General features: G+C 39.6%; 1 protein-coding gene across 1 annotated transcript; it reads right to left on the reverse strand.

The window, feature by feature from the left end:
- Positions 1–1291: 1291 nt before the first annotated feature.
- CA3 (carbonic anhydrase 3) lies at positions 1292–12270 on the reverse strand. Its single transcript, XM_036080498.2, has 7 exons — positions 12152–12270; positions 11142–11339; positions 8657–8775; positions 6600–6692; positions 5503–5565; positions 3662–3817; positions 1292–2258 (listed from the first exon to the last, which is right to left on the reverse strand). Exons 1-7 carry the CDS (start codon positions 12183–12185, stop codon positions 2139–2141), a joined length of 783 nt encoding a protein of 260 aa, XP_035936391.1. The 5' UTR covers positions 12186–12270; the 3' UTR covers positions 1292–2138.
- Positions 12271–21610: the final 9340 nt, after the last annotated feature.

Below are 21610 nucleotides of genomic sequence, written 5' to 3' on the forward strand. Positions count from 1 at the left end.
GCATTTTGAGTGCAGGGAGAAATTGGAAGTCTTAAGTTGGGTGATAATTGTGAGCTTTGACAATGACTCGGGTTGGAGGGGAAAATATGTTCCAACAGGGAAGCTGTCATCTGAAGCTAAAGAGAACATTTCCCAAGGAGGTCTAAACTAAATAAGGTGAGCAAAAAAGCCAGTATTAGTCTTAATTATGTGGAGTAATTTGTTGTTCAAGAAGATGAGTATTCGTCCTGGGGTCATTTGTGTTCATCACATCATTTATTCACCAGATATTTATTGAGTGCTTATTAGGTGCCACACACACCTACTAAGGCCATAAGGGGAGTTTCAGTTTATAAGATTCACATCTGTGCATGGAACTCACAGTCGAGGGAGATAGACTTTCTTGATTGGACCTTTTTCCCTTAAAACGGTTCCAGCCTTGCGTAGCCTGTGTTCTTGAATAAGGACCACTGTAGCTGGTGTTAAGTTATAAGTTCCTCTCCTACGTAGAGTGTATGTTGGATGCATTTTAACAGAGCTTTAAGCATTACTAAGTAAGTACCATGAGAGAATCAGCTTGTGTATTACCACTAATTGATGAAAGCTCCACACCTCCTAATTTCAAGGGATTTAATTAACACATCCACTTCGCACTGACCAACCTGGTTTTACTTCACCCAAGTGGTAATCTATTAAATAACTTGAGTCTCCTAGGGCTTTGTCACCTGACTTGACTTCCAGCATCACAGGACTCTCCTGACCCAATACCATTTTCATTCCTTAGGGTGATGAAATTATTGCTGTCATTTTCTAAGGTAAGTTAGTATATTAGCCAGTGATGTGACAAAAGACATATCAAAGCCACTAACTGCAAAATTAGACTTTATGTCTAAACATATTAAATGTTTTGAAGGTCTCAATGTATGGGCTTTTGTAGTATTAGACTAGGGTCATCCCAATGCACATTTAAAAATATAAAGATGTAAAAGCTACAGTTTGACTTGATTCCATGCCCCTAAGTAGCAATCATGGTACTGGTATGGACCCCAGAATCCTAAACCAACTTTGAGGCTTCTGGAAACTAGTCCACACTCTCAAATATATGGCCACACATTCCTCTTCTTGTCTGCGATTTTCTCTGAGGGCCCTCACTGATTCTTAGCCGTTCCGTGAGGAATGTAACATCCAATTAAAATCAGGACCTGAGTTTGTCATCATCACCCTTCAGTTATGAAAACAAATTTTGCTATTCTTAGTTTTACTCCATGTCTGTCATTTATGACCGTTTTCTTCACTAAAAAACACAACACGATTTTTCTCATTCATGTCTTTATTAGTTTTGACAATCAATACAACTGCTTTTACTTCAAGTGCAGTCATTAACTCCTTCATGTTCTAGGAATTATTATTCTACCCTCAAATTAGAAAGATATCAGAGGCAATTTTTATTTTAATAAGCATGCAAAGAGAAAAGTAGTAAAATTAAAAATAAATGGCCCTCCTTCAGGTAAAGAAAAATCTTAGGATAAAGTTAGCTATCTTTATGAAGAAGAAATTCAAATACAGGATCAAATTTTTTAAGCTCCTGGTTGAATGTGTTTTCCTTTCATTGATAATCAAAACCAGGTAATCTCTACAGTAGCTAGAATTGTAATAAATAATGGACCTCTTACTGGTTTTATTTAAGGGTTAAAATGCATCATTTCATTGCTTGGTGTGCATAGTCATTTTAATTTCTGGCTTATGTTTAATTGCTCTACGATCTTCATACACATCTACTCCTACATATAGAATTACTCATTATTTCTTTAGGATGGACAACTCAAAATATGAAAATAGTAAAACTGAAGTTCTGTGAAATTTAAGAAGACAGAAAAATGGTGCCCAATACCCATTTTTCTATATCTTTACTCTCCCACTTGTTTCTTCTTTGAAACCTTACTAACAATGCTACTTTTATAGGAAAGATGATTATTACAAAGGCCAAAAGCTTTCATATTACATCTTGTCAAAAGTAACTTTGGTTTCTCGGTTATTGCACCCTTGCATTCGTTGCTCAGTGTGGAAAGCTGAAATATACTTGGAGTAAGGAGCACCAAAAGGAACCAAGCTCTCCAATGGCAGGTTTCCTTTCCTGAAGAGGGCAAGCTCCAGCGGCCTCATTTGAAGGAGGCTCTCACCACCCTGCCCTTGATCGGCTGTGGAGGACGCCAGTTCCCCACCAGGGGCACTGGGGGCTCGTTCTCAGCGCTGGAGAAGAGGCTCCGCAGCTTTGCCATCTGCAAGGGGCAAGGGAAGACTGTCAGCGTGACCTTCAGACCAAGTGCACATATTTGTACGTGACAGAAATTTCTGGCTTTTAAAACAAGACAAACCACAAAACCTGTTGGCCCAGAGTTATTTGGCTAAGAGCTCCTGCATAATAGAAGCCTTTTCTGTATTTGTAAAAACACTTTTCTTTTCTTCATTTTATATAGGATCACCATGCCCTCTGGTCCAAGTGTTACCTCCTGAATTCTGAAGCAATTATTTTAATTTGACCGGTCAGTATGAAGCATATACTTTATGTAGGAGGGGATGACAATATCAGCGCAAATAATAAGCGTAATTGGCTCTTCGTTGTATACGTTTATGGAGTCTCTTCTTTTTTAAAGAACACAAAGAAATTAGTCATGCTATATTTAAAATTTCAAGAACATTTTTAAAGATTTTTTTTTCTTAAGGGAGAAGAATTTAGGAAACTATCATCATACTGTATTTCTACATGAAAATGTTTTTAGCTTTCTCCTTAAGAAAATTTCATTCCTCTTTCAGAATATGTATATGAGTGAAACTGACCATTAAATCTGATCTTTTGACAAAAGAGATCGTATATACTTGAGTCTGTAACTGGCAGAAATATGAAAACTCTTGTCTTAAGTAAGGGAAATGTACTGGTAAACTACTATTAAAGTAGACATTCATGATCTATTGTGTGAGTTTCTGTGTTGTCTACTTGCTTTAATTTATTCTTCTCCATATCACTGCCTACATATTTTTTCCCAGTCTTTCCTTGAAAGTCTCTTTGATAAATGTTGCAAGGACATTCTTTAGATGAACACTAAGAACAAAGGCCTGAGCAAAGGAGTGAAGAGGTATGGGAAGCAGACGGACATTGAAATCTCAGCTCCTGCATTTGGCTGGGTGATCATGGACAAACTTGTTAACCTTTTAACCATATCTGTAGAACTGGAAAAATTGCATACAGCTCACAAGGATGTTAAATTGCTTCCATTAGTATCCTTCTCCCCAGGCTTCCATTAGTATCCTTCTCCCCAGGCCTGTATTTACAATCTCCTAACCAGTACTTAGTAGAGGGAGCTCCAAATTAACAAAGGTGAACTCATATTAATAATCTAAACCCTTAAGTGTTTTTAGAGCATAAACTCAGTCATTGTTCAGTATCACAACCACCGTTAAATGATCTGTGTTCATCCTGGTACTTTTGGGAGCCAAGTTTTAGAAAGTTGAACAAACTGACTGTAATTAACCTGAGCAAACGCTGAAATGCCTAGTCATAGAGCTGGTCTGTAAGCATCCTTGTAGCAGTTGTACAGTTTCCATTTAGCATCTATGTCTTATACAGCCACTCAGCGATGTAAGTTCGCATGTTCTCAAGGCTCTGCCTGGAGCTGCCATTTACCTGGTTGGAGCTCACGGTGATGGGCTCCTTCAGCAGGAGCCACACGATGCACTCCTCACAGGGCGGCGTGGTGAAGGAACCGTGGTAGGTCCAGTAGTCCCGGCAGGTGGGGAACAGAGAGGACGGGTCGAAATGTGTGAAGGGCGCCTCCTTGCCCTGGGAGAGAGCAGGGCACAGGCCCGATCAACAGGTGCACTCACACCACCCACCCCAAGGGTCTCACGATTTTCTAAGAATGGATTTCAAATGCACTAAAGAAAACAGAATTATTATTATTATTATTTTTTAGTAGCCTCCACGCCCAGTGTGGAGCCCAACTCGGGGCTTGAACTCAAGACCCTGAGATCAAGACCTGAGCTGCCATCAAAAGTGGGATGCTTCACTGACTGAGCCACCCAGGCACCCCAAGAAAATGGAACTTTTATTTTTTATTTTTTTTAAGATTTTATTTATTTATTTGACAGACAGAGACACAGCGAGAGAGGGAACACAAGCAGGGGGAGTGGGAGAGGGAGAAGCAGGCTTCCCACCGAGCAGGAAGCCCGATGTGGGGCTCGATCCCAGGACCCTGGGACTATGACCTGAGCCGAAGGCAGACGCTTAACGACTGAGCCACCCAGGTGCCCCGAAAATGGAACTTTTAAACAAAGTTCATGCCTTTCAGAAATAAAGGTCAAAGAGGGGAAGCCGGTTTATATTATGACTTTGGCACAGTTGTTGTAACATTTTATTCCCTATTATCTGTCGGTAGAACTATAATTCCTCACTTCTCAAGAAAAAGAAGAAAACTCACACTTAACTGTAACAGAAATATTTCATATTAAGTTAATGCTTATGTTCTCAATGATAAAAAAAAAAAACAGGCTTGCTTGAATATTATATTTGGAATACTTTCTCTGGTGGTAAAACTTAATAGCATTTGATTAGAACAGTTCCAAAGGCAATGAAAATGAGTCTGTTAATTCGAAGATTCTACTGTTAAGATTTAAAATATGTAGGTGTCACCCAGGAGAGAAAGGGCAACATCAGGACCCAAATATTTAGTACTTCTGCAAGTGTGTGCATGTATGCATGTGTGTGTGTGTGTGTGTGTGTGTGTGTGTGTGTTGGGGGGCAAGGGGTGACCATTCAACTTCTCTTATATCCACTTCAGTAAGAAAGTCATTATCTGACAGACTGAGAATTTAATAAGGTGATGTATGTAAAATTGCACTAAAAATTATAAGCCATACAAATATAATAGCATTTGTTTGTATACATATGCTTAGCATATTCATCAGACTTAGTAACAGTCTTTGGGTGGAACAAATGCACTTGAAAATGTAATAATAGGGGCGCCTGGGTGGCTCAGTCATTAAGCGTCTGCCTTCAGCTCAGGTCATGATCCCAGAGTCCTGGGATCGAGCCCCGCATCGATCCCCTCATCGGGCTCCCTGCTCAGCGGGGAGTCTGCTTCTCCCTCTCCCACTCCCCCTGCTTGTGTTCCCTCTCTCGCTGTCTCTCTCTCTCTGTCAAATAAATAAATAAAATCTTAAAAAAAATAACAGACAATTATTCCCTCAGAATTGCCTAGCTTGGGGCACCTGGGAGGCTCAGTCGGTTAAGCATCTGCCTTCTGCTCAGGTCCTGATCCCAGAGTCCTGGGATCGAGCCCCGCATCGGGCTCCCTGCTCGGGAGGGAGCCTGCTTCTCCCTCTGCCCCTCCCCCTGCTTGTGTCCCCTCTCTCTCTGACAAATAAATAAATAAAGTCTTTTAAAAAAAAAGAAAGAAAGAAAATGTAATAATAAAAAACTGCCATACCCTGCTTTATGTTCTAGGAGGGAACATGATTTATTTTTACCTTTGTCTTAATTTTGTCCAGTGCATCCAGAAACAGCTGGAACTCGCCTTTCTCACGTCCTATCTGTCAGAAAATCGAAAACCAATGGTTACATTTTTTCCCTTCTCCATAATCTACGATTATCTTGAAAAATAACTTTGATCCATCCACCCGCAACTAGTGTTTATAAATCTGCCAGACTATCTGGTACTAAGCAAAAGCATAAGTTTATTTCTTCTTCAAGATTTTAGGGTATATATTTTCTGAACTAAATTTAGACCCCAGGCCTCTGAAGTACAAAACCACAAAATTATACTTTGATTTATTTCTATGTCCTCGACCTTCTTGGCAGTCAGTCTACTTTTTTTCTTTTTTCTTTTTTATAGAACTCAAGCTAGGATGGATTCAACGTGTGCAAAGCTAAATCTACTGTCTTGCGGCACAGACCTACTCCACTTCCTGTTGCATTGCATTCAATCACTAAAAATGACCCAATGAGCTCAGGACATAAAACAAATTAGGTCATTCAAAAAGAAAGAAGCTAGATTTTTACCTCTGGCTTAAAATCTAGATTGTGTTACCACTAAATTCATGTGTTAATGACACTAAGTCCACTTTAAACCGAAGCTGGCCCAACAACACACACATTCCATGTGCTATCTTAGCTTGGGATCATGTGAGTGGTAGCCACCCTGAGCTGAAGGGATGTCCAGCCAGGGACTTGGCATCCCAGCAGTTTCCAACATCGGCTTTTCTGGTTTCCAGTGCAACTGAGGTAGAGTAACAAGAAAGGATAATGAAACAAGGCTGCTTTTGCACCCCCCACCACAATAAGCTCCTTCCAAGGCTTTGTCTCCATTGCCCCTCCACAGGCCCACACACTCATTCTTGAGAGAATTTAGAAGTGTTAGGGGGACTGAAATATGGCAAAAGGTACACTTTTAAGGGAGAGCTAAATATTTTGAGCTGATCTTACCAGAAATGTCTTGCTCAGTTGAATGAATAATGAAATTCATTCCTCTCTCCCCTTTAAATAAAAGGAAGGAGGGAGACACATGCTATCCTAACCATTGACAAGGAACTAAATTTTGAAAGAAGATGGCCAATTTTTACCTCACCTTCAGAAAAATGCCAACCACAGCTATCCCATCGGGTTGCTTGAGAGCTTCTCCAAAAGTGTTATACTTTGGATTCCAGTGAACCAAATGAAGCTGAAACCATAGAATACAGGTTATGAGGTAAATTTCTAGAGTAAGAAAATAAGTATAAAATTATTCACAATAAATCCAATAATTTTACTAATCTAAAGTTGCTGAACACTCTCATAGAAAGTCGATAGAATTCTAAATATCAACATGCAATATTTTGGTAAAATTTTTAGTGGTTTAAATAAAAAGTGTATAAAATTATTATAAATAGATTCAGAAATTTATAATAAGCAATGAGTGAAAGTCGAACTTTGGTTAAACTAATTCAAAATATTTATTTTAGTTTTGTGCAACATCACTCCCTTTTCTAATAAATCAAAGAGTGAAACACAGAGCTATAAGCAAGAAGCTGATAACATTCTAAAGTTACAATTAATTAGGAAGTGGGGAGAACAAACAATAGGGAAGTCCTTGGGCATTTTCATACTTTCCTATCTACCTCCTTTTTAGCAGGCAGTGTCCAACAACCTGGTGGGACCCTTATCTTAAGTTAGAACATAGGCACCAGTTAAATTAGTCAAATTTCCCATATCAAGTTACATGGAATGGTACGGGAATACAAGAGTTCAGAGCAGTTAAAAATATTGTATTCAAGACCAAAAGTGTTGAGATCATCCCATGTGTAAAGGCCAAACGGCAAGCCGTGCCCACAGTTGTAAGAAATACACTAAACTTTCCCCATTTTCAGGGGGAAGGTATCTAGAAGACATTCTCAATAATTTATTTATCCTGTCACTGACTTTCTAGATGGGTTGTGGAGAAATGGAATGATCATAGTGAAGTACTTTGGGTCTCCCAGAGTTTAGTTTAACCAACAATTAAGCTGTCTAAGGATTCTGCCCGAGAGAGTGTCCACAGTGCCTCCAAGATTCCGTCCTAGCTCCTGCGTTGGCCAGAGCCTACCCGTGGAAGACTGTGCCCATAAAAATGGAATGATCCTCACCTCTAGGGCATTTGTCACCCCTCATAGCCTTAGCTTTACAAAAACAATATGTGGAAGGCTTGTCTCATTTCCTTGTAATTTGCTGCCTTGATCGGAGCTACAAATCATGCTTTTCTTTAATGGGTTAACTGAGACAGTAGTATTTGCTCATATTAAATTGTAGATGTATCTGTATTTACCTATTCATCTATGTGTGGGGGTGTGCGTGTGTAAATATATACATATATATATAATCTTGTACACATACATATGCACACCCTTCATTAAGAGACTAGAACACAAGCATTAGCCAGAATTACTAAAGGCTATTTTTAGAGCCCTACATTCTTATAAAAGAGGCCGCCGAGGGCATTGGACAAGATGATAGATTCTGGGGGCACCGGGGTGGATCAGTCAGTTAGGCAGCCAGCTTTTGGTTTTGGCTCAGGTCATGATCTCAGGATCCTGGGATGGAGCCCTTTGTCCCTTGTTGGGCTCCCCGCTCAGCGGGGAGTCTGCTTCAGGATTCTCTCCCTCTACCCCTCCCCTCCACACTCTCTCAAATAAATAAATAAACCTTTAAAAAGAGATGGTAGATTCTAAAGCCCATCTACATAAGGTAGAGCACCAGGCTTAGCACTCTTCAGCTCTGTAACTTTGTCATGTAACTTTCCTGTGCCTCAGTTTCCTCATCTGTAACCTATCTCATGGAGTCCTGAGAGGATCAAATGAGTTAATATTTGTAAGCACTTCATGAATGCTAGCTATCCTTATCTTTTCTGTTCCATTCAGGAACTTGGCCTTTTTTTTTTTAATTATTAAACCGCTCCCCAATTTCTTAATATAACCTTGAAAATTTTCATGCATGACACCAATTCATCTACACTCTCTTAACCATCCAGCCTAGACTGTTTGGTAGCTTCAGCTTATGCTAAAATTACTCCAGGTCTTTTCACAACCTCAGGCTTGAAGGAAGGGCAGTGGATGCTATTTTGTTGTTATTTTTCACTTCTCAGTTTTCACTTTGGGAGACAGTTGTTCCTACCTCTGCTGCATACTTGACTCCGTCCACGGTGTGCTCAGAGCCATGATCATCAGCGGCGCCCCAGTGAAGATGAAACTGGCGGAGTCGATAGGGTCCAGTGAGAGGACCACCCCTCAGCACTGCGGTTCAGAGAAGCTGGGTCAACGGTGAACTCATGCTTCGCTTACAGAGTCCTACCTTAAACAAGTGCTCTTACAGCCAAAGTTCGATGGGCAAAGGTTGTCAGTCTGCTGGGTAGACGATACTGCTCTCAAGCACACTGGTCTCTTTCCCACAAAGTCTTGGGATATATCAAAATAAATGAATTCTCTTTTCTGTCTTGTTTTGTTTGCTTGTTTTATTATGTGTAAAATGTCAATTTAACATTTATGACAATAAAGTTAAAACAAAAAATGGACAGTAAGGATGTAGACAGACAACAAATGAGTCGGTTGTGTGGTGCGGTGGGAAGAACAGGACAGTCGAGAGCCAGACTGATGTAGGTTCAAATCCTAGCTAATTGTGTGATCTCAGGCAAGTTGCTAAACTTCTCTGAACCTGTTTTTGCATCTCAGTGAAGGTGATAATAATATCAACCTTTCCGAGCTGCCGTGAGGATTAAATGAGATTAAGGACTTTAAAGTGTTCATCACACTGCCCAGCACACCAATCACTGAGCAAATGTGAATTCCTTCTCCACGTCTTGCTTCCAGCCCCACTTTTCTTTAAGACTACTCTCAGTCACATCTAACATAAACTGTGTCTATTCGAATAAGATAAAAAGGAAAATTCAGAAATTTCCTAGGGAATCAATCAATGTGGACAGCCAAACTAGGTAATTCTCAGTGGCATTAATTTTTTGAGTTTTTTTTGCCCAAATACCTCACCACAACACATTACTTTGATCTCACTTCATTCACCTGAGGAATGATTTAGAGGTTCAAATATTTTCTGCAGGACACTGGAAATTATGCAAAAAAAAAAAACCCCAAATCAAGATCTAGCAATATAAGAAAGATCAAAGTAGAATTCAGAATAGCTATTCTAGAAAGGACTGACCAATTATTGGAGCTGAAATGGCACACTGGAAGCCACATAATGTAAATCTAAAACAATAGAGCTAGACTCGGATGAGCTTAGTCATGTAGATATAAGTGGTTTGATTCATAGCATTTTTCCTGTCCAAGCACTACAACAGTTGCTCTCTGGACATAGGAGTCCAATTGATTAGGATAACTCATATGGAATTGTCAATATTTCACCACTTTTGCTTACAAAAATGGTATTTTCATGTGGTTCCACATAATAGGGACTGTTTAATTTTGTTGTTTATACTTCAGAATGGAACTTGATTTAAATGGAGAAGGGGAAAAAAGTAATAGCAGTGTGAAATAATGGCTTAAGAAAATATAAACTTCTATGATACCCGTTATTTGGAGCCTCCTAGTAGGTAGGAATTATGACACTATTGCTCTTTCCTATAACATCATTGAGGATATTTATTTATGTACATCAATAAGGATAATTTTAACTCTTTTTACAAATGTGGTTATAAGAAAAGGTATTATTGTACATCAAGCACCAAAATATTAAAGGTAGATTCTTTCTTACTTCATTTACTTTGAAATAAAGTATTTCTAAGTAGCCTGTTTTTATTTCACTGATTTGCTTAATAGTGTAGTAAAATAGAGTTTTCGGGACATGTGATTTTTCATTTTCATGGCACACAAATCACTACTCACAAAATTGTCAGGAACTTCAAAACCACTCACCAAAAGGATTAATCAGATGAACCCCACTGAAGCACTGAAGGCAATGTTCCTGACTCATATAATGACCTTATTCTCTCCCCTGGATTGGGCCCCACCCACACACCACAGGGAGAAAGTGCCTACTTTGTTTCTTTGCCATGCCTTGCTTTGTAGAATGGAATCTCTGCCACACGTGGGAATGGGAGCCTTGCCCTCCAGACTGTGGTCAGTGACCTCAGGTGTAGGCCATCCAAAAGGACACTCATTTGGACTCATTGCCATCACCTCCCTATCAAGCTGCATTTCAAGAATGCATTGCCTGGGCACCTGGGTGGCTCGGTCGGTTGGGCGGCTGCCTTCGGCTCGGGTCGTGGTCTCGGGGTCCTGGGATTGAGCCCCACATGGGGCTCCCTGTTGGGCGGGGACCCTGCTTCTCCCTCTCCTCCCCACTTGTGCTCTCTCTCGCTGTCTCTCTCTCAAATAAAGAGGAAAAAAAAAGAACGCATTGCCAACTATTGGCTTGGGCATGGGCCCATTTTGCAGCAGCAAAGTTGACTAAGGTTTGAGAGTGAGGCATTCTTATTCCGTGCATAAATATAATTCTTCATGACAAGAGCAAAATGGAATGTCATCTCCATTTTCAGAGATGAAGTGACCCGTCTTCCCACTAATTCTGTTACTGTGTCATCAACCTCATTTTTGCCAATATGGGCATTGAAAATGTCCATGTGCCTCTACCTAAGTGTCATACTTACTTGACCTATCATAGGTATCATCAAACACAACCCTGCAGGTCTTCCCATTGTTCAGGATGGTCTTGCAAGAGGCAGGATCATAAGATGCTGACCATGGCAGCAGAGAAGGGTCGTGCCTGATGTCTTTAGTATGCAGTTCGATGGGCGACTGGTTGTCTCCCTTGGCAATGGGATAAAGTTCATGCCAGCGGTCAGGACCTAGGAAATCAAGTTGAGGGAATTTATTTATTTGGTGGCACATTCCAAGCCCTCTTTCTAATCGACTATATCAGCAAAATACATGGAGGCTAGTCAGTGATTATGAAAAGGCCTTGGATTTCAGTTTGGGCAACACAAGTCTTAGCATTTAAGACCTTCTCATAGTTTCATTAATAGTGTACCTAGAAATTATATTTAACTCAGAGTATTCCCCCTGCTTGCTCAAGAATATAGCCTCAAAAGCTAATTTTTGAAATGCACTTCATCACACGTTTTACCAATGCTATCTTCCACCATATCACTGGAATAAATAACACTGACCACATGAGGTTTTCAAAGCACACCCCTATTTTTTTGTTTGTTTGTTTGTTTGTTTGTTTACTATGGGTTAGGCAGAAGCCAGCAGGCAGAGCAAGGATTCTTAAGCCAACACCAGGCTCAGAGAGGTTAAGCGCTTGCCCAGGATCTTGGAGTAAGGGACAATCGGTACTGGACCTCGGGTGGTCTGACTTCTCAGTCAGAGGCAGTGTGATCTTGGGCAAGTTACCCAGCCTCTCTCTGCACTTCAGTTTCCTCCAGCGCAAGTAATAACGGCTCCATACCAGGGACAACTAAATGAGATAAAGGTAAAAGGGTCAGCAGCATTTGGCACTTGGTAAGTGCTCAGTAAATGTTAGTTTCCATCGACTCCTCCGCCCATATTTCCCCACGCACTCCCTAGAGTTGCCCACTTTCTGTGCAATGCCAGGGGATCCTCTGGCCCCATCCCGGACCAGAGTGGGTGGGGGGGGCGGGCGGCTGCTCAGACTCACCGTTGTGGCTGGCGTAGCCCCACTCCTTGGCCATGGTAGTCTTTGTAGGCACTGGACCGCAGCTGACTTCTCTCCCCGGTGTCGTGCAGCGTCCCTGCGAGCCCCTGCCTTTTATATAGGTCCCCCACACACTGCATGGCCTTATTAGGTCAGCGAGGGTGGGGCAGGGGGGCTAAACTGGATTGGGGTGGTATTTGGGAGGCGGGGTGGGGAAAGCCAATGAATTCCAAGAGCTAGACAGCTGTCCGGCGTGGGGGGTGGGGGTGGGGGTGGCGGGGGAGATGGGCGGAAGGAGGCCCCTACCCCCTCCCTACCCTCTCCCTGAAACCTCGGCTCCTGGCTCTCCTACCTCTCCCTCCCGCCTAGCGAAGCTGCCTGTCTTTCTAAGGAGCGGCGCCGACGTGCAAAAATGCGGGCGACTTTTGCCTCATCCTCCCTCCCTCTTCCAGGCTTTTCGCTGTTGTTTTTGCGGGAGATGGGGGATCGTAACTGTGCTTAGCCACCAACTAAAATCTGCAGCCCGGCGACACTTGCAGCCTCAATCCGAAGTTGCTTTTAGCGCAGGCTGGTTGTCTGGCTGCGGTCTCTGGACGCTTCTGCGAGTTTATTTCGCTCCAGCGATCCGATTACGGTAGCTGGAAAGAACACGTCTCTTTGCCTGACCCGTGTTTGACTCCCTGGCAGGCAACTTGTAAAATCTTAGGAGCAGAGGATGGGAAGAAAGAAGCCGGGAGGGCAAGTTCTATAACTCTGCTACCCTTAAAGAGATTGACAATACCCTGGTCTTGGAACCGCACCAAGCAGCATTTCCCAACCTCGTGGGTTCCTTTGGTCTGCAGGACGCTGAGGGCTAGATCTCTCGGAGAGCTCGGGGAATCCGGGACAGGTCTGCATCCCAGGTTAACCGAGAGCAGGAGCCTGGGACTGACTGACCCGTGTTGTGTGAGCTGTACGTCTGCTCACGAAAAGTCGAGAATATTCTGGAGTCTTGGAAGGCCACAAACATAAAATGAGTCATATTGTTTAAAACGTAGGGCCTCATTCCTCAAGGCATAATGAGAGATTAGAAGAAAAGGAAAAGGAAAGTCTTCCAGAATACTTTGTATTTTTTCTCCCCCTCCCAAATTGTTTTATAATATGATGACCCATGCAAAAGGAGAATAGAACGGGCATATCCAATGCACACATGTCAGAGATATATTTTTAAAGGTCTGGTTATTGTTTAAACTGAAGAAGCCCGTGTAGAAGATATTTATAACTCTAAGAGTATGTTGTAAATTTCTTCTTTATTCTAGGTCAGTAATAATTTTATTTATAAAAAAGACAGCAAAGAGACATAAGCCTAATTTCAGTGTTATCTTGAACAAGGTTGCAATATATATTTCCTTAATTACTTTGACTTTTATTGATGCAAGTATTTTGTATTTGGGGATTACTAAACTTGAAAAGGAAATCTCTCATCATGGTAAAGATAGCTCATCCCCAAGGCATGTGGAATGACTGACCACACTCATAACCTGGACGCCAGGGGAGTCACTCCCCAGCGTATTTTTGTGAGCAGGGATCATTTGATCCACACAGTAGCAATGTGGAATCAAGAACTGAGATAGGTCGGAAAATCCAAGCAAACAGCAAAGCAAACGCCCTTAGACTCTGAACTCAAATATGTCAGTGTTGGATCAGAAAGCCTGCAGATTTGGGACGTCTGGAGTCAATTTTCTGCTTTACTATGGTGTGGTGCTATAGCTTGTGGTTAATGGAGGTGTTTTCTATTTCTTATTGAATGCATAATTATTTATATCAGTAAACTATGATCTTTGTTTCAATACATCAAATCATTATAATCTCTTTTTCTGGTATGTTTGGTTAAAGGTTGGTAGCTACATTTCATGTTATTGGTATAGTAGTAATACAGGTAAAGTGACTTTTTATTGGAGTAGAGTTGGCATACAATATAATATTAGTTTTGGGTGTACAACATAGTGATTGGACATTTATAGACATTATGAAATGACCACCCTGTAAGTCTAGCTACCATCTGTCCCCATACAAAGCTATTACAATATTAGTGACTATATCCCCTATGCTGTACTGTTCATGCCAATGATTTATTTTTTTTTAAAGATTTTATTTATTTGTTTGACAGAGAGAGACACAGCGAGGGAGGGGACACAAGCAGGGGGAGTGGGAGAGGGAGAAGCAGGCTTCCCGCTGAGCAGGGAGCCCGATGCGGGGCTCGATCCCAGGACCCTGGGATCATGACCTGAGCTGAAGGCAGACGCTTAACGACTGAGCCACCCAGGCGCCCCTCATTTTTTTATTTTATAACTGGAAGTGCATACCTCTTAATCCCCTTAGCTTATTTCAGCCATCCATTCCCTTATCCCTCGACACCAGTAAACACTGGTTCGTTCTCTGTATTTATGAGTTGTTTCTGTTTGTTTTTGTTTGTTCATTTGTTTTGTTTTTTAAATTCCACAATAAATAAAATCATACAGTATTTGTCTTTCTTTGTCTGACTTAATTCACTTAGTATATACCCTCTAGGTCTACCACGCTGTCACAAATGGCAAGATTTCATTCTTTTTTATGGCTGCATAATATTTCACTACATATATCTCCCATATTTTCTTTATCCATTCATCTATTGATGGACACTTAGAATGTTTTTGTGTCTTGGCTATTGTAAATAATGTTGCAGTAAACATAGGAATATATATATCTTTTCGAACTAATGCTTTTTCTTTCTTCAGATAAATACCCAAAGTGGAATTGCTGGATCATAAATTTTTTGAGGAATCTTCATACTGTTTTCCATAGTGGATGCACCAATTCACATTCCCAACAACAGTACACAAGAGCTTCTTTTTCTCCACATCCTCAACAGCACTTGTTACTTCTTGTCTTTTTAATACTAACCATTCTAAATGGTGCAAAGTTGTACCTCACTTTTGCTTTGCATTTCCCTGAGGATTAGTGATATTGAGCATCTTTTCATGCATCTGTTGGCCATTTGTACAGCTTCTTTGGAAAAAATGTCTATTCTGGTCCGGATAAAGTGTTTAATAAAATCTTTATACCGAGCAAGGCCAACAATCTGGGGATTCATCATATTGTTATTGTTTATGTGTAGAAGAAATTTTATTTTATTTTTTTAAAAGATTTTATTTACTTATTTGAGAGAGAGAGTGAGAGAGCATGAGCAGGAGGAGGGGCAGAGGGAGAGGGAGAAGCAGACTCCTTGCTGAGCAGGGAGCCTGAAGTAGGCTTGATCCCAGGAAGCTGAGATCACAACCTGAACCAGCAGACGACTGAGCCACCCAGGCTCAAGGAATTTTATTTTATTTTATTTTATTTTATTTTATTTTATTTTATTCTATTTTATTTTATTTTTTATTTTTTTAATTTAAATTCAATCAATTAACATATAGTGTATTATTAGTTTCAGAGGTAGAGGTCAGTGATTCATCAGTTGTATATAACATCCAGTGCTCATTACATCATGTGCCCTTCTTAATGCCCATCACCCAGTTACCACATCCCCCCACTCACCTCCCCTCCAGCAACCTTCAGTTTGTTCCCTATGATTTAGAGTCTCTTATGGTGTGTCTCCCTCTCCGATTTTGTCTTATTTTATTTTTCCCTCCCTTCCCCTATGATCCTCTGTTTTGTTTCTTAAATTTCACATATGAGTGAGATCATATGATAATTGTCTTTCTCTGATTGACTTATTTTGCTTAGCATAATACCCTCTAGTTCCATCTACATCCTTGCAAATGGTAAGATAATCATTTTTTTCTGATGGCTGAATAGTATTCCATTGTATATATACATATGTGTACCACATCTTCTTTATCCATTCATCTGTTGATGGACAGCTGGGCTGTTTCCATAGTTTGGCTATTGTGGACATTGCTGCTATAAGCACTGGGGTGAGGTGCCCCTTCGGATCACTACATTTGTATCTTTGGGGTAAATACCCAGTAGTGCAATTGCTGGGTTGTAGGATAGCTCTATTTTCAACTTTTTGAGGAAACTCCATACTGTTTTCCAGAGTGGCTGCACCAGCTTGCATTCCCACCAACAGTGTAGGAGGGTTCCCCTTTCTCCAAATCCTCACCAACATCTGCTGTTTCCTGACTTGTTAATTTTAGCCATTCTGACTGGTGTGAGGTGGTATTTAATTGTGGTTTTGATTTGTATTTCCCTGATGCCGAGTGATGTGGAGCATTTTTTCATGTGTCGGTTGGCCATTTGTATGTTGTAATGAAGGAATTTTAAGAATGGGTTGCCATTAATTAAAATAAATAAAATCCTCTCCACAATGAGTAAATAATAAAGACTGTACACAAGGCCATATAATTTCACATAAACACTGGGTAGAATTTGCAAAGTGAAATATTTAATAGTTTTAGGTGTATGGTCTCAAAAAATGATGGCTGGTGTTTTCAATGTATTTTTCTATGAGAAAGTTAATAAAAATTAGAATTTCAAAACTGTTAATATCAAATCATGTCATTTCGACCATAATATATTTTTCAGAAACCACAAGTTAATCATCTGCACTTTAATTGATTTACTCCAGAATGTTTGCTTTTAAATTTCAAAATTCCCTGTCAACAGTGCAAAGAAATAATTTAAATTATGTTGAAGACGTTAAGATTTCTGGAGTTAGCTTTAAAAAGAAAACTGTTAGGTATACACTGAGATAAATAATGCCAGAAAAAGAGCTAGGAATGATTAACTACAAATTATCTTCCTAGCATAATGACAGCATTTCTCCCAGCACTATTATTGGAAAGTTGATGGAGTGAGCAATTAGTAGGATTTTTCCCCCAAAAATGAGTGTGCTTATACAAAAAAAAGAAGAGGGAGGTCAGAGAAAGAGAGTAAAAGAGAAACAGAGAAAGACAGACAGACAGACAACAGAGCAACCAAGAAAGATAATTCAGGTAAACAAAAGTTTTTGGGGGGTGGAATGTCTGAATGTGGAAGTTTCAACTAAGCCAAAATGGCTAATAAAAATCAAAACCTTAAATAGAACTTTCATACATAACATAACTTTTACCTGCTTCCCTGAGAATGCTTTTTGGTTTTCTTTTTTTCCCAAAAGGCTATCAGGAAGCTTGACTCACCACATTATAGAGGAACATGATAGACCTAGTTCCTGAGTTTGTCACCAGTAACAACTGAACCTCTTGGATTTGATCCTAAATTTTAATCCTATTCATGGCAAGTTTGCAAGAGGCCTTATCCCAACTGGTGTCCCTTACTAAAATATATCAATCTGAGATAGTTACTTTGAGAGGGAGAAGCATGAATTCAAAGGTGAGGACCCTCAAAATCTATGCACTGAGATTTGATCATCAGGGTTTATAAATTTAAACTATTTTCTTTTAAATTCAAATTCTTCTTGTAAAATGCAGTAATAGGGGCGCCTGAGTGGCTCAAAGAGTCTGCCTTCAGCTCAGGTCATGATCCCAGGGTCCTGGGATCAAGCCCCACATTGGTCTCCCTGCTCAGGCGGGGAGCCTGCTTCTCCCTCTCCCACTCCCCCTGCTTGTGTTCCCTCTCTCGCTGTGTCTCTCTCTGTCAAATACATAAATAAAAAAAAAGCTTAAAAAAAATAAATAAAATGCAATAATAACACCTTAAGCAGAGGAAAACTCATTAAACTTTATGGTATCTTTCTTAGGATCAAATTTAGATTGTCAAATCCAGTTTTCAATAACTTAATGATACTATTTGCTTATAAAATTAACAAGCGGAACTATATTTTGTTTTGCCATTTCATAACACTTAGGTGGCCATTTCCCTAAATTTTTTTTTGGCCTCAGGCACCTCATCATGTGTGAAACAGAGAGAATAATGCCTGCCTTACAGGAGTCTTATGAGGCTTAAATGAGATAATATGGTAAAGTACTTATTACAGTGTAGGCCAGTGTATTTTGTACTCAGCAAAGTTAATACCCTTCTCTGGCCTTTTTCATTTGTCCAGTTTCTCTTTGGGCAAGCATTTACTCTAAGGAACCCTTGTTTCTTGTTGGTCATAAACAGTGCATTCTGAGCATGTTGTAGAACACAGGTGTTAAAGCACAGACATCATCCAGATGAACTTGTGTGAGATAAAGTTGGTACCCACAGCATTCACCTTCTTCTTGAATTACTTTGACCTGTTCAATCTAATGCCCAGTTGACCCTTCCAAGGGTGGGAGTCAAAGTAAACCTTCTCAACCATATGTGACCAATTATGTGCAAAATGTATTAGTCTAATATAACAAAATTAACTGAAACTCTAAATACTGTGATAAGAACTAAAAATAATATAATTCCTATAAGGCTTAATACTTCTTTGGTATTTTTTTTAAATTTTTAAATGCTGTTTATTATATATATATATATATATATGCCTTGCATTAGAATAAAACTTACATGCTTTTCTTTTTATTTTTTTAAATGTGAATTCTTTTTATTTATTTATTTATTTATTTATTAAGATTTTATTTATTTATTTGACAGAGAGAGACACAGCAAGAGAGGGAACACAAGCAGGGGGAGTGAGAGTGGGAGAAGCAGGCTTCCTGCTGAGCAGGGAGCCCCATGCGGGGCTCGATCCCAGGACCCCAGGATCATGACCTGAGCCGAAGGTAGATGCTTAACGACTGAGCCACCCAGGTGCCCCTCTTTTTATTTATTCTTATTTTTTTTAATTTAAATTCAATTAATTAACAGATAGTATATTATTAGTTTCAGAGGTAGAGGTCAGTGATTCATCAGTTGCATACAACACCCAGTGCTCATTACATCATGTGCTCTCCCTAATGCCCATCACCCAGTTACCCCATTCGCCCCACTCACCGCCCCTCCAGCAACCCTCAGTTTGTTCCCTATGATTAAGAGTCCCTTATGGTTTGTCTCCCTCTCTGATTTCATCTTATTTTTCCCTCCCTTCCTCTATGATCCTGTTTTGTTTCTTAAGTTCCACATATGAGTGAGACCGTATGATAATTGTCTTTCTCTGACTTATTTTGCTTATTATAATACTCTCTAGTTCCATCCACCTCATTGCAAATGGTAAAATTTCATTTTTTTGATGGCTGAGTAGTATTCCATTGTGTGTGTGTGTGTGTGTGTGTGTGTGTGTGTGTGTGTGTATTACATCTTCTTTATCCATTCTTCTGTCGATTGACATCTGGGCTCTTTCCATAGTTTGGCTATTGTGGACATTGCTGCTATAAGCACTGGGGTGAGGTGCCCCTTCGGATCACTACATTTGTATCTTTGGGGTAAATACCCAGTAGTGCAATTGCTGGGTTGTAGGATAGCTCTATTTTCAACTTTTTGAGGAAACTCCATACTGTTTTCCAGAGTGGCTGCACCAGCTTGCATTCCCACCAACAGTGTAGGAGGGTTCCCCTTTCTCCAAATCCTCACCATCTGTTGTTTCCTGACTTGTTAATTTTAGCCATTCTGACCAGTGTGAGGTGGTATCTCATTGTGGTTTTGATTTGTATCTTATTTTTTGATAAACACATTTTTAAAAATGAAATTCAAACTCCTCTATATGACAATCAGGGATCTTCAAAAGTCCACCCTCCCTACTTTTTAGCTCTATCTTAGGCTTTCCTTCCAGATTTATCCACCCTCCAATTCAAGACCACACCACTGTTAGAGATGTGTTGTTTTGTTTTTTTGTATTATTTTAATTTTTTCAGGGGGAGGTTCAGGATATTGTTTCCAGTGGGATGTAAATTATATTTTGCTGGGAAAAATCAAACATCAGCCTCACCTCTATAGGAGCTAGAAAAACCCAATCCCACTTATGGCTCTTCCTGTAAAGCTTTGCTCCCCTAGGCTGGTCAGGTAACTTCTCAGAATAATAATAACTGCCCTGTACACTTTACTGGGTTATTAGCAGCAAACAAAGTAATAGATGTGCAAGCACTTGAAACTAACATTTCACATTTATCATTATTCTCACTTTACAAATTTAATTGAAAGTGTCCAGTAAAGTGGAGTTTTGGGGTGTCTGGATGGCTCAGTCAGTTAAGCGACTGACTCTTGGTTTCAGCTCAGGCCAGGATCTCAGGGTGGTGAGATTGAGCCCCTGCCTCAGCTGCCCAACCCACCCCCCACCCCCATCAGTGGGGAGTCTGCTTGGGATTCTCTCCCTTTCCCTCTCCCTCCCCTCTGCCCTTCCCCCCATTCACTCTTTTGTAAGCTCTCTCTTTCTCTCTCAAGTAAACAAATAAATAAAATCTTTAAAAATAAAAGAGCTGTGGTGTTTTCATGCAAGAAGAAATTCAAAGCATCATTTAAAGAAATGTAAGGCACAAACTTGATAAACCTAAATCATGACATCTTAAAGACATTAGAGATAGATTGTTTTTCATCAAATTTCTGAATAACAGAACCAAAAAATACCTACATCAATTGTTTGAATGTTTAATGTCATTATTTATCTTTCCAAAATTAATCAAGACTAATAGGAATCTTTGCATGAGCAGTATATACCAGATAGCTCTTTTATTATATTTATTCCAAATAAATGATGAAATTTAAATAATCTACTCTTAAAATATTTTATGTTGACATAATTGCACAATTTTCAGTATTTTTCAGCTATAATTGACAAGTAAAATTGTAAGTTATTTAAAGTGTACATCATGATGATTTGATATACATATACATTATGACCCAGGATTCCTCCCACCTAGTTAATTAACGTATCTATCACGCCATCTATTTATCTTCTGTTTGTGTAAGAGAACATTTAAGTCTACTCCCTTAGCAAATTTCAATTATTCAATATAGTATTATCAGCTATAGTACCATGTTATACATTAGACTTTGGACTTTATTCATTTTATAGTTAAAAGCTTGTATCCTTTTACCAACTTCTCTGTATTTCCAATTTCCGGTATTTTAAAAGTAAATTTCCTTCTGTAGAAAAGGCTACTTAAGCCTTTCTTCAGGCTACAGGCTATCTTCATTTCCTCCAATGTAGATACTATTGGCCCTAGGGTGAACTATTATTTTATGTTCCACTAAAAAAAAAAAAAATGCTGTCAATTAAACCATCACACACTACTTTTTTAAAATCCTATTAATAGTGTCTTAGCATGCCTCATACCCTAGACTAAGATGTGATTAATTCTTATCTGTTGTCTTTAGAAAGAGGTATTTCAACACTTCTCATCTTGCCTCTAAATAATAAGGACTATCTTGTCATTGTAAAAGAGATGTAATTTCTGTTTAGATACGGCTTTATAATATTGTTACTTTGTTTTACACAATCCAATAGGTCCTCTTGATTTGTGATGTTTTGGGGAAAATAATTATTTACTGATATAATACTAATTTAGCTTATCAGTTACAGTCAACGGAAATTCCTGTATATAGTTTGGTCTTTGGCATTTAAATAAATTAAAACTAGTATGAAATTTTGACATAAATTTT

Source organism: Halichoerus grypus, chromosome 5 (genome assembly GCF_964656455.1).
Source record: "Halichoerus grypus chromosome 5, mHalGry1.hap1.1, whole genome shotgun sequence".
Taxonomy (NCBI): Eukaryota; Metazoa; Chordata; class Mammalia; order Carnivora; family Phocidae; genus Halichoerus; species Halichoerus grypus.

Coding starts and splice junctions, on each gene's coding strand:
- CA3 (XM_036080498.2), bottom strand. CDS start 12,185: ATGGCCAAGGAGTGGGGCTACGCCAGCCACAACG. Junction 11,340..12,151: donor GGGCTACGCCAGCCACAACG/GTGAGTCTGAGC, acceptor TTGATTTCCTAG/GTCCTGACCGCTGGCATGAA. Junction 2,259..3,661: donor TCACCGTGAGCTCCAACCAG/GTAAATGGCAGC, acceptor TGCCCCTTGCAG/ATGGCAAAGCTGCGGAGCCT.